The sequence below is a fragment of the Neoarius graeffei genome, chromosome 13 (genome assembly GCF_027579695.1).
Source record: "Neoarius graeffei isolate fNeoGra1 chromosome 13, fNeoGra1.pri, whole genome shotgun sequence".
Classification (NCBI taxonomy): domain Eukaryota; kingdom Metazoa; phylum Chordata; class Actinopteri; order Siluriformes; family Ariidae; genus Neoarius; species Neoarius graeffei.
The window spans coordinates 28,653,935-28,669,395 of NC_083581.1; the positions used below are offsets into that span (position 1 = coordinate 28,653,935).

The 15,461-nt window shown below is 39.7% G+C and overlaps 1 protein-coding gene across 1 annotated transcript in view; it reads right to left on the bottom strand.

Annotated features, from left to right (window-relative positions):
- Nucleotides 1-301: 301 nt before the first annotated feature.
- Nucleotides 302-15,461, bottom strand: part of LOC132895889 (sushi, von Willebrand factor type A, EGF and pentraxin domain-containing protein 1-like) — a 220,294-nt gene continuing 205,134 nt past the window's right edge. The window contains exon 45 of the mRNA XM_060936640.1: nt 302-1,982. Coding sequence (XP_060792623.1) covers nt 1,963-1,982 — 20 coding nt within the window. The 3' untranslated portion in view covers nt 302-1,962. The remainder of the gene's footprint in view (nt 1,983-15,461) is intronic.

Below are 15,461 nucleotides of genomic sequence, written 5' to 3' on the forward strand. Positions count from 1 at the left end.
AAATCTGAAAGGCAGTCTACCTTTAAGTGTGGGCCTTGATGGATAGCGTCATTCGAAAATAATCCTAAAAGAAATGTTTAAGCTTTCAGCTATTACTTTGTTTTATAATCTTGATGCAAATATAAAAATATTGGGAGGAGCAGACCTTTGAGAGCAGAACCTAGGACACATCTATGTTCTCTATCATTTAAGTCTTTAACTATTATTTGAATTAAAAACAAAACAAAACCCACAACATTAAAGATTGGGGAATAACCAAGTCACACCAGAAATAATTGCATAAGAAATTTTTAATGCAAGCAGAGGTTTTATATAATGCATATGGGTGTGTATATTTTACAAACAGTCTGGTGTATTTTGTATCTGTTTGAACATGAAATGCAAACTTTCAGCATAACAATACAAAATGTGCCATTTATGTAACTTAAGATTACAGTAAGGAACAAATTAAGTCATTAGTCATAAGTAGTATATAAAACACACAGCCACAAAACCATGGCAGAAAAATCAATCCTTTTTCGATTACACCAAGGCACTTCGAGGTAAACATTCATTAAGGTGTGGATTTTCCAGAGCCAAAAATCTCTTATATGACCAAAAGTATGTGGACACCCCTCCTAATTACGGAGTTCAAGTGTTTGGGTGGAATGGTGGTGTAGTGGTTAGCACGGTCACCTCACAGCAAGAAGGTTCCGGCTTTGAGCCCAGCAGCCAATGGGGGCCTTCCTGTGTGGAGTTTGCATGTTCTCCCCATATCTGCATGGGTTTCCCTCCACAGTTCAAAGACAGGCTGATAGGTTAACATGGGGTGGCCTTGGGCTGAAGTGCCCTTGAGCGAGGCACAAATCAGAGGTTAATATTAACATGTTTAATATTGGGACTTGAATGGTGGATAGTCAGGCATAAGTGTACTATAGCATCTCCAGTGTCAGCGTGTTGTAACAGGTGTTTCCACACAGAGCCCGACGTGTATTAATGATGTGAAAGTGCGAAAAAATCATTGAATTTAATTTAACCCCAAACTGTTCCTCGGGTGCTGAATCATAGCTGCCCACTGCTCTGGGTGCGTGTTCATTACTCCAGAGGAATTTCACTGTGCTCAAGTGCACATGTGATTGATAAAAGAAGTTGTTCTTCAGCCACACCCATTGCCAACTCCATATCAATGCCCATGGTTTTGGAATGGGATGGCCATATAGCTGTGATGGTCAGGTGTCCACATACTTTTGGCCATAGTGTACAAATCTGTAAATGGTTCTATAACCAGTGGTTTAAGACTCAATTTTGAAGATTATATTTCCAAATGCTAATACGTAAAAGGGAAAATGCAATGACTTCCATTCTAAGCATGCTAACTAATAAGAAAAGCAGGGTGGCATTGAAAAAGTATTCAAGAACCACCTCGTGCAAGTTTTTGTTAATTTGTACAAATGCACCAAAATTCCAGTCTATTTATATAAAATTTAAAATAAAAAAAAAATGCACTCAGTTTTAAAAATTAATTTTGGCTCTACTAAACTAAGCTAAACTTTTAAATACTTTTTCCTCTGCATTGGCTGTTGATTCCTATACTGAATGTTTTACAGAAGGCAGTGGCTGACAGGACTACAGTGAGTCTTCACTTGTGCAGTCAAAACTGTGAAAAGAGGCGACACTTTCATCTGATGAAGCGTGATAATTACAAACAATACTAGATAACTTCAAAACACTCATACCTCTTATTTTTATAAATTAAGGATTACAGTTCAAAGCTGTACAGACACTGTTAAAGAGATTGACAGCTTAAGAAAATCAAGACTATAAGATCTGAAATTCTCTCGAAGTGCAAATTTATTCAAAATCTAGGAAAAAGTACCCTTTTTAAAACAACAACCTTTCCTGAAAAGCACAGACAAAATCCTGCCGATTGCGAACATCATTTATACAAGACCTCCTCCTCTTATCAAAGCAGTTTGGCATCAGTCAGAATGAATCCTTTGGTCCTAAAAAAAAAAAAAAAAAAAAGGATAAAAGTACAAAACTTGTAAAAAGCATGATGTTAACACTGACATGCATGCTTCTAGGCAGTGCTGTAAATAGCATTAAGCAAGTTACATTCAGGTTACTGGCAATGGAGATGAACAAGAAGTGTTATACAGAAGCAAATGTGTCTTGTGTGGGAGGTAGTAAAAGTTTCATAATTGCAATTATAATTACAGGCAGTTCACGCCACCCTTAGAGATATTCTCATACATGTCCTTGACATGAAATATTTGCTTCTTGTTTTGGTAAAGCCGTTCTGGGTTTTACCGACAGTTACTCCCAAAGTTTTACAGATTAAACCTGATTTATTAAACTGTGCTATAATAACTGAAATGTTGTTGAATTCTTGAATGATTGGTCATGTTTCTATAACAGCTGCCCACAGTAGTTCCAGCTCCAATATAAAAATCACAGGTTAATACTAACGTGTTTGTTTTAATATTGGGACTTGAATGGTGGATAGTCAGGCATAAATGGACTATGGAGGAGGTATATATTTTTTGAAGGAGTCTCCAGTGTCAGTGTGTTGTAACAGGTGTTTAACACGTTGCGCTCTGTGTGTAATGATGTGAAAGTGCGAAAAAATATAATTTAATGCAACATTAATATTTCACATTAAATGCAATGCTTTCGCAATGTGAGCAGTTCAACAAAAACAAATGCATGACGATGGATTTGAAAAAAGTGATGAACTGTCTCTTTTACAAAAAAGAGGGATAAAGATAATTTTGGGTACATCCTCTCCTGAGAAAACGGAGAGAAAAAAGCGCATGGGGAATTTCACTGTTTGGTTCAGGAGATGTTCAGACTCACAGCAAGCTTCACCACATCACGAAATAAGGTACTGATCATGGACTACGCCCACCAGACGCTGTCATTTTCTTTATCATTTTTGTTGCCCTTGTCAACCAGCATTGGGTTTTGAGACCCAAAATGAAGGAGACTCTGCCAGGCCTGCAGCAGTTTATGACATTTCCACAACTTGTGCTCTGACTGGTTGAACGCATTCATTTCATGGACGAAATATTTAATAGGGGGAGGAACAAAAACCCCAAATCTGTTGTGGAAAGGAGGAAAAAACATTGCTTTTTCACACACAAACATTTGTCCTTGATGTGAAGGTGTTCATTTATAGGACCAGGATACCTGTAGAGTCTTTCGAAAAAATATTTTTGGATGAAAAAAATCGTAATGAAATCCCACTGTATGTGTAAAGGCCTTTAGGATGCAACCTGTAACTTTACATTGTATGCCTTTGGGACACAGGATTTTCTGGTTTCTTGGTGACAAACAATCTCAAGAAATATTTTCCATGCTATGGAAATGCCTCACCTATAAAAAGACAACCATTCAGCATTTTTGAACTCCTGCTATTAATAATTTCAATAGTCGTATGGCCAGCTCAGATGGACATTTAAGTAAATTTGAAACTAGGGTTATACAAAGCTTTACAGATCTCTACATGAAGAATGTAGTGTCACCACATCCCAAGTAGTCACATGTACTGTAGAGCTGCAAAAGTCCAGCATTGGGCACTGGTTGAATATTTAGTGCCATGTTTATCCCATTTTCCTCACAGCAAACTAACCTCCTAACTACAGAAAACTCTTCTTCCCAGTAACCCAAAGCAGGACACACTTCAGCTCTTTTTTTTTTTTTGGTCAGATAAAAAAAAAAAAGTTTTCATGATGTGTGTAGCAGATTATTAAAAAAAGGAGGAAAAAAAAAAAGATTTGTGCAGATGAGAGAGTAAAAGATTATCCACGGCTTTCCAGAGAAAATTGAGGGTAGGGTGGGTCACCAGGACACCCGCCTCTCCCGGATATTGGTCTTTGAGTTCCATTTCATCCAAGCAGCCGAGGCTGAAGGAGCCAAATGTAGCTGAGCGGCGCCAACTGCAACAACCATGTTTTAGTCCGAGGATAACGTCCTTTTAAATTGTCCTTTTCTGGTTCGATGTGTGCTGTCGTCAGGTGCACAAAACAACTCGTGAAAGCTTAAAGATTTTATGAAATGGAATCTGTTTTGAGCACAAACGGACTCGCAAGACCTGTTGTCCAGCACCATACGCTGCTCATCTGTACATACAATTCCTGTCTTTCCACTAGCCACTGCATTTTGGACCTGAATCAACATTATGTAATTGTTGTTTAGATATTGTACATTATTCAAACATTACACGATATTGTGATATGTGGTGAAAGTAGAAAGGAGGTTGAGCTGGGTTTGGCGAGATGGAGGGATGTTTGAATTCTTCTTCTTTTGGCTGCTCCCAATTAGGGGTTACCACAGCGGATCTGGATGGACATGAAAGTGGCAGGTGTGGTAAAGAAGGATGCGGAAGACAGGGAGCAATGGAGACGAAAGATCCGCTATGGCGACCCCTAATCGGGAGCAGCCAAAAGAAGAATTCAAACATTACACGACAGTCTTTTTGCTGACTTTTTGTTTCTTTTTCAGAGCAACTAACAAGTGCATGTAGCTGAGGTAGCCAAGAGAATCCAAGAGCGACCAGTGCTGAAGTACTAGTGTAAACAAATAGCCTACCATCCAATATCTGGAATGATCAGGGTAGTTAAGTTGTTGAAGCTTGGACAAATGCATAGACAAGGAATCAAGTATGGTATGATTCTCGTTTCCAAAGTTCGACAGCATTTGTGTCTGCATTAAAATGGTTAGCCTATGCTTTGCTCCTAGCTTTTGCTCTTGAACCTATACAAGAGGCATCACGGTACAGTAGGCTGGTAGAGTTCTATTAGACTAGATCTAGGCGCTCATGGTTAAATATAGTTATGGTATTTGGCAGATGCTTTTGTCCAAAGCAACTTACAATATATAAAACACTACATTATTAGTAAACCAATACAATTGCTCTAGTCTGACATAGCCTACCTTCTAGATGATAGCTGCTGCATGACTGCAGGATTTCCCTAACCCTGCAATGCAGGAACAGCCGACCATTTATCACGCCATTGGCTCTCATTACCTAAGCCAGGTGTTTGGGTTTGTTAGTGCTCTGGCTAGGCTCAACCTCAGCCTTTAAAGTGCTGATGACACGTTTTTGACATCTTTGGCGATGTTTTATAACATAAAAAGTAATTCCCGATGATCCATACATTAATTCACGAAGGCGCCTATTTTACAAGTTATGATAAAAAACACGGCTATTTGGGCAAATTTGACGGGGCTGCAGCACCCAGGAGACGAAAGAGGAGGAGGAGCTATATGATGTCAGCGAAAGAACCTTCCTCCTAACTTACCAGTTTGTTGATGTGGCAGGTGTTCAGTTTATCATTATTAGTATTTTTATTATACATTATTATACATTATTATACATTTTATATATATATATTAGTTATTATGCCTTCGCGTTGTGTTGCCGGCTTTTGCTCCAAAACCCACAAGGATGGGGTAAGTTTATTCAAGTTTCCCAGAGATCCCGAGCTGCATGCGAAGTGGGTGAAGCAAGTCAGGTGCACTCGTGACAAGTGGGAGCCCTCACCAACATCCGTCCTGTGCTCTGAACACTTCGATTTGGATTGTTTTGACACCCTTCCCAGCTTAAAAGAATCTCTTGGGTGTTCAGTTCAGCACAAATGTGTGTTACTACCATCAGCAGTGCCTACAGTATTCTGGAGGGGGTCTACTAGTAGCTATGCTGGATCCAGCAGTCGCCTGGGACAAGGCGACTCCTCCAAAGACAGTTCTCCTGTCAGAACATGTGTTGAGAAACGACATAAGATAAAGGTACATAGAGCTATAGAGTGCTCCGACATGATGCTAAAAATAGTAACCATGCGGTCTGGGCAGCCATCTTGGAAGTGACTCGCTCCAGAGCGCTCATAGAGTACACATCATAGAGTACACATTCATGATAATCATGAATGTAATCATAAAGTCGGCGTGATATCAGTCATGTATTTGCTTGTGAAAGCTTGCGGCTTTCATGTAACTGCCGCCTAGCAACGAGAGGCAAAGGGTAAAGAGGGTAGGCTATCATAGATTCTATTCGGAAGAGATCAATACATGATTGCTTAAAAATTAGGTATTTTAACAATTTGCATCCGTTTTGTGATTATCGTGACACTTGTGTGTTATATAGAACTGTATGTCTTATCAGCACATCGAGGATCTTCCACCGGAGGCTTTAGCAAGTACTCGTAGCAACACTACACTTTACCCTTTGCCATGCGTTGTTAGGGAACGGTAGCAAGTACCCCGATGACCGACTTCAAGAATATGTAGAAAAAATTTAGAAATTATACTTTCCAAAAGTCATTTGAGCTTAGTGTATTGCATTTCCATTTATAGTGTAGGTTCTTGCTGATGTTTTTGCAGAGTATGATGCAGCTGCTGAATCAGAAGCTGCAGAGTTTGTATGTATTTAGTTGTGAACATTCACATTATTATCAATCTCATTTATTTAAAATCAGATAAAATCATGCCATCATGATCACTGCTTAAAGTACCAGTATTTGGTTGTTGAAGAGCTAACACTAGAGTTCACCGGCGTTTTCATGCGCCATTTCCATTGAGTAGAACAGCCAGTGAACTGCAGCGTGTTCTTCCGCTGACGTCACAGCATGGCCGCGAGCCACGGACCCAGTTTTCTTGCTCTGTGCAATTAAAAGTTGGATATTCGCGTAACAGCTTCTTTTCACGTAATTATAACAGAAATCTAACATGTTTGCCATGTTGTATAGTTTAAGAAATTGCATAGAGTCATGTTCGTGTCATCAGCACTTTAAGCAAACAAACTCGCCCCCTCTTTTACACATAATTTTGCCAATTTTATTACTGTGTAGATAACTGTACGCCTCCGTGCTTTTGTAGTTCCTTAGCTCCTCGCCATCAACGCCCTCGCTAAGAATAAAATAATTGACAGTGTAGCTGACATTGGGACACAACTTCATGTCGTATATCCATTCTGTGAAGGTAGACAGATGAGACATTGATTGTATTACCCCCAGAGCACGTCAGAAAATCAGACCCATGTAACCATCTTTTAGTCATCTCTGATCTTGCATACCTAGCAGTTAATGTTAGCTACAAACATCAAGACAGTGGAGCAGAAGAAAAATACCGAGGGGGAATCAAGTTCCCCAAGCTCAACAAAAAAGTAGAAATACTCTGCGTTTGTTCCAGTAACCTAATCAATATAAAATTAGATCATGCTGACTGTACAGCCGCTGCCAGCACCTTTGATCTAAAGGTGGTGCTATTAAATATTAGATCTCTTACATCTAAAGCGCTAATGGTTAATGAACTTATTACTGATCAGGAGTTTAATGTATTGTGTTTAACAGAAACATGGATTAAACCAAATATATAGCATTAAATGAAGCGAGTCCTCCTGGATACAGTTATATACACCACCCTCATCTAACTGGCAGAGGAGGAGGCGTCGCGGTTATTTATAATGATTATCTAGGTGTAACACACAAACCTGGTTATAAATTTGATACATTTGAAGTTCTTCATACTAATATAATATATGTAGCCTCGAAAAATAAGTCTACCTAGTTAATTCCATTGCTTATTATTTACAGGCCCCCAGGGTCATATTCTGAGTTTCTTTCTGAATTTGCAGATTTTCTCTCAGATCTGGTTATTTCCTTAGACAAAGCTTTAGTTGTTGGAGATTTTAATATTCACTTCAATAACCCAGAAGACCCTTTGAAAACCGTGTTTGTCCATTTTAGATTCAGTAGGGGTTAATCAGAATGTCACAGGACCGACCCATAATGGTGGTCACACCCTCGATCTAATACTAACATTCAGGTTAAACGTAGAAAATATAGTCATACTTCCACAGTCTGAAGTTCTCAGATCATTATCTCATCACATTCAAAATATGCCTGGAGTAATAATATATAATATATGCACCTCGCCACACTACTGTATTAAACGTACATTCGCGTCAACTTCTGCACAGAGCTTTATAAACGATCTCCCAGAGTTATCAACTTTGATTGGGTCACTGTCAGCCCCTGCAGAAGTTGATCAGGCAACTGAATGCTTAGAGCCAACGTTCTGCTATACTTTAGATAATGTAGCTCCTCTAAAAAGGAAAATGATCAGGGAGAAAAAATTAGCACCTTGGTATGACGACACTCGCACTAACACAGACCACTCGAAAACTGGAACATAAATGGTGTCAAAATTGGTAGTGTTCAAATTAGCGTGGAAGGAGAGCTTCCTGATGCACAGAAAAGCTCTTAGTGCCGCTAGATTAACATCTCTCCTCCCTAATAGAAAATAACAAAAATAATCCTAGATTCCTATTTAATACTGTAGCAAAATTAACCAGGAATAAGTCCACTATAGACACATGCACACCTGCAGTATGTAGCAGCAACGACTTCATGAATTTTTTTTAATGACAAAATTGAGAATATCTGGCAAAAAAAAATTCAAACTACTAATTTAAGGTCAATGCAAGTGACCCTGTATTTAACAATATAACTATCAGATCAGCAGTTAGAATGTTTTACTCCCCTTAGAGAAACTGAATTACTTTCATTAATCTCCGCATCAAAAGCCTCAACTTGTGTACTAGATCCCTTACCTGCACGTCTATTCAAACAGATAATACCTGAAGTAATTGAACCGCTTCTAAAAATAAATTCTTCTCTTAGGATCAGCTACTATGTACCCAAATCCTTTAAACTAGCAGTTATCAAACCCCTGATTAAAAAACCTGACCTTGATCCCTGTCAGCTGTCCAATTATCGGCCAACATCAAACCTCCCCTTTATCTCCAAGATCCTTGAAAAAGCGGTGGCACAGCAGTTATGCTCATATTTACATAGGAATAACATCCATGAAATGCATCAGTCAGGATTTAGACCTCATCATAGCACAGAGACAGCTCTGGTTAAAGTACAGTGGTGCTTGAAAGTTTGTGAACCCTTCAGAATTTTCTATATTTCTGCATAAATATGGCCTAAAAACATCATCAGATTTTCACACAAGTCCTAAAAGTAGATAAAGAGAACCCAGTTAAACAAATGAGACAAAAATATTATACTTGGTCATTTATTTATTGAGGGGCGGCACGGTGGTGTAGTGGTTAGCGCTGTCGCCTCACAGCAAGAAGGTCCGGGTTCGAGCCCTGTGGCCGGCGAGGGCCTTTCTGTGCGGAGTTTGCATGTTCTCCCCGTGGGTTTCCTCCGGGTGCTCCGGTTTCCCCCACAGTCCAAAGACATGCAGGTTAGGTTAACTGGTGACACTAAATTGACCGTAGGTGTGAATGTGAGCGTGAATGGTTGTCTGTGTCTATGTGTCAGCCCTGTGATGACCTGGCGACTTGTCCAGGGTGTACCCCGCCTTTCGCCCGTAGTCAGCTGGGATAGGCTCCAGCTTGCCTGCGACCCTGTAGAACAGGATAAAGCGGCTAGAGATAATGAGATGAGATTTATTTATTGAGGAAAATGATCCAATATTACACATCTGTGAGTGGCAAAAGTATGTGAACCTTTGCTTTCAGTATCTGGTGTGACCCCCTTGTGCAGCAATAACTGCAACTAGACGTTTTTGGTAACTGTTGATCAGTCCTGCACACTGGCTTGGAGGAATTTTAGCCCGTTCCCCCTTACAGAACAGCTTCATCTCTGGGATGTTGGTGGGTTTCCTCACATGAACTACTCGCTTCAGGTCCTTCCACAACATTTGGATTGGATGAAGGTCAGGACTTTGACTTGGCCATTCCAAAACATTAAATTTATTCTTCTTTAACCATTCTTTGGTAGAACAACCTGTGTGCTTAGGGTTGTTGTCTTGCTGCATGACCCACCTTCTCTTGAGATTCAGTTCATGGACAGATGTCCTGACATTTTCCTTTAGAATTCACTGGTATAATTCAGAATTCATTGTTCCATCAATGATGGCAAGCTGTCCTGGCCCAGATGCAGCAAAATAGGCCCAAACCACGATACTACCACCACCATGTTTCACAGATGGGATAAGGTTCTTATGCTGGAATGCAGTGTTTTCCTTTCTCCAAACAACACTTCTCATTCAAACCAAAAAGTTCTATTTTGGTCTCATCCGTCCACAAAACATTTTTCCAATAGCCTTCTAGCTTGTCCACGTGACCTTTAGCAAACTGTAAATGAGCAGCAATGTTCTTTTTGGAGAGCAATTGCTTTCTCCTTGCAACTCTGCCATGCACACCATTGTTGTTCAGTGTTCTCCTGATGCTGGACTCATGAACATTAACCAATGTGAGAGAGGCCTTCAGTTGCTTAGAAGTTACCCTGGGGTCCTTTATGGCCTGGCCGACTATTACACGCCTTGCTCTTGGAGTTATCTTTGTTGGTTGACCACTCCTGGGGAGGGTAACAATGGTCTTGAATTTCCTCCATTTGTACACAATCTGTCTGACTGTGGATTGGTGGAGTCCAAACTCTTTAGAGATGGTTTTGTAACCTTTTCCAGCCTGATGAGCATCAACAACACTTTTTCTGAGGTCCTCAGAAATCTCCTTTTGTTCGTGCCATGATACACTGCCACAAATGTGTGTTGTGAAGATCATACTTTGATAGATCCCTGTTCTTTAAATAAAACAGGGTGCCCACTCACACCTGATTGTCATCCCATTGATTTGAAAACACCTGACTATTTTCACCTTCAATTTAACTGCTAATTCTAGAGGTTCACATACTTTTGCCACTCACAGATATGTAATATTGGATCATTTTCCTCAATAAATAAATGACCAAGTATAATATTTTTGTCTCATTTGTTTAACTGGGTTCTCTTTATCTACTTTTAGGACTTGTGTGAAAATCAGATGATGTTTTAGGTCATATTTATGCAGAAATATAGAAAATTTTAAAGGGTTCACAAACTTTCAAGCACCACTGTAGATCTACTGTTGGCATCTGATCAGGGCTGTGCCTCACTGCTTGTGTTGCTTGACCTTAGTGCAGCATTTGATACCATTTATCATTCCATTCTTCTGGACAGACTAGAAAATGTGGGAGTTAAGGGAATGGCCCTCTCCTGGTTAAGGTCTTATTTAACTAATCGCTCTCAGTATGTTGATGTAAATGGTGATTTGTAAATGGTGATTTGTAAATGGTGAAAGTTTGGTGTTCCACAAGGTTCTGTCTTTGGTCCACTGCTTTTATATATATATATATATATATATATATATATATATTAATGCTGTCAAAAATGTCGCGTTATTAACACGTTAACTTGACTCGATTTTAACAGCGATAATTTTTATCGCGAGATTAACGCTCTGTGACATGATGCCACGCCCCGCACAGCCAGAGTCCTCTGCCCTCCCCCGAAGAGCCATGGTGCTCGGCTTAGGTTTCGTTTTCCCATCGGCGGCTCCAGCCCCACTTTGCAGTGGCTGTGACGAGACGCGTTATGCTCTGCAATAATAAAAAAAAAAAAAAAAATTGGTACAACCAGTGTTCGAACTATGCCGATATTTTCGGGGGGGGTCCCTTTTTTCCCTTGGGGGGGGGGGGGGGGGGGGGGGGGGTGCTTGCGCTTGTCTCAGAGCGCAGATCTCCATCACGCGCTCACTTCGGATATGCAAATGCTTCCCGTTACACACAATTGCTATGTCAATAAACATCATTTTGCCAATATTTTAGAGACCCCCCAACATTTCCCAAATCATGTTTTCAAGGGATCTCATGTCTGTTTCAGGGGATCTCGGATCCCCCGAGTACCCCCGTAGTTTGAACGGTGAGCAAGCCCATTCACTTTATGCTGATAAGAGAATTACAATGGTTTTTCATGTGACAAAAATGTGCGATTAAATTGCGATTAATCGCGAGTTAACTATGACAGTCGCGACATTAATCGCGATTAAATATTTTAATCGCTTGACAGCACTTGTGTATATATATATATATATATATATATATATATATATATATATATATATATAAATAAAACGTCAAGTTACACGGTTTCCCCGCATTTTGTACGGGAAAGTGTAATTTTTTGGCTAGTATGGCATACACTGATTTTCATATGGGAAAATTACGTTTTGTATCAGAGATTTTTTCTGTCACTCCGAGAATTTTCTTAGCATCCACCATTTATTTTTTCAAACGCGCATGCCCAATGAAATGGAACCATTTTCGATTTATGTGGTTTTATAGTTGCACATGGTTTTCTCGGTCATTTATAGTTGAGCAGTCCTCGTGTGCACATCAAATTTGACAAGTTTTCTTTTAAAAATGGCATCTGGAAACACAATGGCAAAGAAAAAAACGTGCTGGAACTGGAAAACATCTGAAGGAATGGTGAAACTCTGACTGGAGAGTACAAAGGACGAATCCAGGGGTCTTCGAATGGGTCCCAATATTCATTCTGTTCTGTGCAGAAAGCACATTAAAGTGGCAGCTTCAGGTTATTACCTGAAATTGCATTTCCAAACCAAGGCACATGAAGACTGCATCGTTAAATGCAGGACCTTCAAGTCTATGGAGCAGCATTTTGGCACAAGTACACCGGCTCGGACTGCCCAGACTTCTGCGACGGCTGCAGAAGTTATGTTCTGCCAATTTCTCGTGGAAAACATCCCCCCAACTGCGGCAGACCATTTTTCGCAGCTAGCGAAAAAAAATGTTTCCCGGTTCAAAGACTGCACAGGTAAGTTTTGTGTGTTTTTTTTTTTAAAGGTTTACTTTGCATGTACTGTAGGAAAGCTTCCTCTATCATGATAATTTAGGGAGGCGATACTGGGAGTCGCCGTTTATAAAACGGCAACTGTAGTTACCTGGCAATTTCTGGTTTCGCTTCCCTAAACATTTTACTTGCTGATAGACATATGTGGACACAGATGACCAACACTCGTTACTACCATCAGTCGTCAGTAAACTGGAAAAGTATTGAATGAAGAGTAATGGTGGTAACGACTGTTGGTAACCTGTCTCTAAAATGTGTAGTAGGGGATGGAAGCAATTTAATGCCATCTACATGTTTGCCGTGCTCTGATTTTCTTCTATTGACCTGGGTGTTGCCAGGTTTCCAATGCTGAAACAACTTTTTACTGCTTTGCTGTGCAAATGCATAGCAATGCAGATAGTGAGAGGGCTTTTTCATTGGTTAGGAAAATTCATACCGAGTACAGAAAAAAAAAAATATGGCTGCAGACACATTAACTGCATATCTGCAAATTAAAATGAACTGTGATGAGGAGCTACAACTGCTACCCAAGCAGTGATGATATAGCTAGTGCCAAATCTGCAACATCTTTGTACAACAAACACTCCAAAAAGGAATAAGATTTAAATTCTTGTTATAAATTACTGTGAAGATTTTCAATTTAACTACATAATTTATTAATATTTTCACTTATCCTTGTTTACATAATATACATGTGGTTCAGTCATCTTTAGTTGGATCTAATACTGCTTGTGGTGTCAACACTTCCTCAAATGGAACTTTTACTAACCTTCATTTACTCTTTGACATGATTTTTATATTAAAAATTTAATTACATGTAACCAACCATTTTAATTAACATACCTACTTAGTACTGCTGTTATATTTCAAGTAATTTTCTTTGGTGGAATGTAATATTGTAGGTGAGGTCAACACTTGTCAAATAGAACTTTGTGTAATTTTTATGAACTATTTAATATTAATACATTCTCTTTGCAAAATTTACATCAATAATTCTGGTATTACTGATATGTATATTAAATAATCAAGTTTATAGTTCAGTCATTCTCTTTAGTAGATAATTGTTTGCTTGACTGTACAGTCCTTTTTAATTCAGTTTTCTTCACTGGGATCTAAAATTTATTTTTATTCAGTACATGCTTATTTGATCCCTTTAACTTGACGCAGTGTGATAAATATGCCTATTACAATAGGAGGAGTGTATAATGTGGAATAAAACAAATCGGTGCTTTGGATTATATATTGGAATTTTCTTCTTGCGTATAAGGGCTCATGGGTGTATGTAAGGGAAAAGTACAGATTTTGTAAGGGCATGGGTAACTAAAGGTTGGCATTATGATACGTTACCTCTGGGTGATATTATTCGTAAACATTGTATTAGTTTCCACTGTTATGCTGATGACACACAGTTGTACGTTTCTGCAAAACCAGATGAGAGACACCAGCTTAATAGAATTGAGGAACGTGTAAAGGACATTAGATACTGGATGCTTATTAACTTCCTTCTGCTTAACTCTGACCAGACAGAAGTACTTGTACTAGGACCACATGCAGCTAGAAGTAAATTCTGATTACACAGTAACTCTGGATGGCCTTTGTTACTTCACATGCAGCAGTAAAAGACCTCGGGGTGATTATTGACCTCAGTCTTTCATTCGAAACTCACATTGATAACATTACCCGGATAGCTTTCTTTCATCTCAGAAATATTAGTAAGATAAGAAATTTAATGTCACTACATGACACGGAAAAACTAGTTCATGCTTTCGTTACCTCCAGGTTGGATTATTGTAATGCCTTACTGTTTGGATGTTCCAATAAGTGCATGAACAAGCTCCAGTTAGTTCAAAATGCAGCAGCAAGAACTAGAAAATATGACCACATCACTCCTGTCTTATCCACACTGCATTGGCTCCCAATCAAATTTCGTATTGGATTATAAAATACTACTATTGACCTTCAAAGCACTGAATGGTCTCACACTAGAGTACCTGAGCGAACTTCTGGTCCTTTATGACCCACCACGCCTACTTCGATCAAAAAGGTGCAGGCTATCTGCTGGTACCTCATATAGTGAAGGCTACATCAGGGGGGAGAGCCTTTTCTTACAAAACCCCACAGTTATGGAACAGCCTTCCAAGTAATGTTCGGGAATCAGACACAGTCTCAGGTGTTTAAGTCTAGGCTGAAAACGTATCTGTTTAGTCAAGCCTTTTGTTAATGGGATTTATGAGGTAAAGGAGTAGATCTGGAGGGTCCTCAGACACAGTGTTTTGGTAAACTGGGATGTATGGATGCTGTCAGTCCCCCACTCACTTGCTCACTGGAGTTTTTTGATGGTGTAGTGGCTGGCTGCTTTATGTCCCAGGACTCCCTCATGCCTGTGTTACCTTCTGGTTCTCTCCTTTTAGTTATGCTGTTATAGTTAGTTTTACCAGAGTCCCTGCTTGTACTCAGCGCAAAATGTATACTGTACCAACTTATTCAAGGGACACTGGGCATACCTAACAACCTGTGTTTTCTCTCTCTTCTCTCCCCCAATCTGTCCCTCTGAGTTACATGTCAATCTTGGGATCGAGGTGCTGGCCTCTTCTGCTCCTTGGACCTGCCTGATCCATCCTGATGCCCTATGTCTGGTTGGAGTCTCATCACATCGCTCCTGTGGAGGACGGCCCCCCCCATATGGACAGTTGAAAGTCACACTTGGAAGACACTCTGGACACTTACAGTAATGCTTTTGGGGCTGAGGACTACAGTTGGCTTGCTAACTTTGGGAC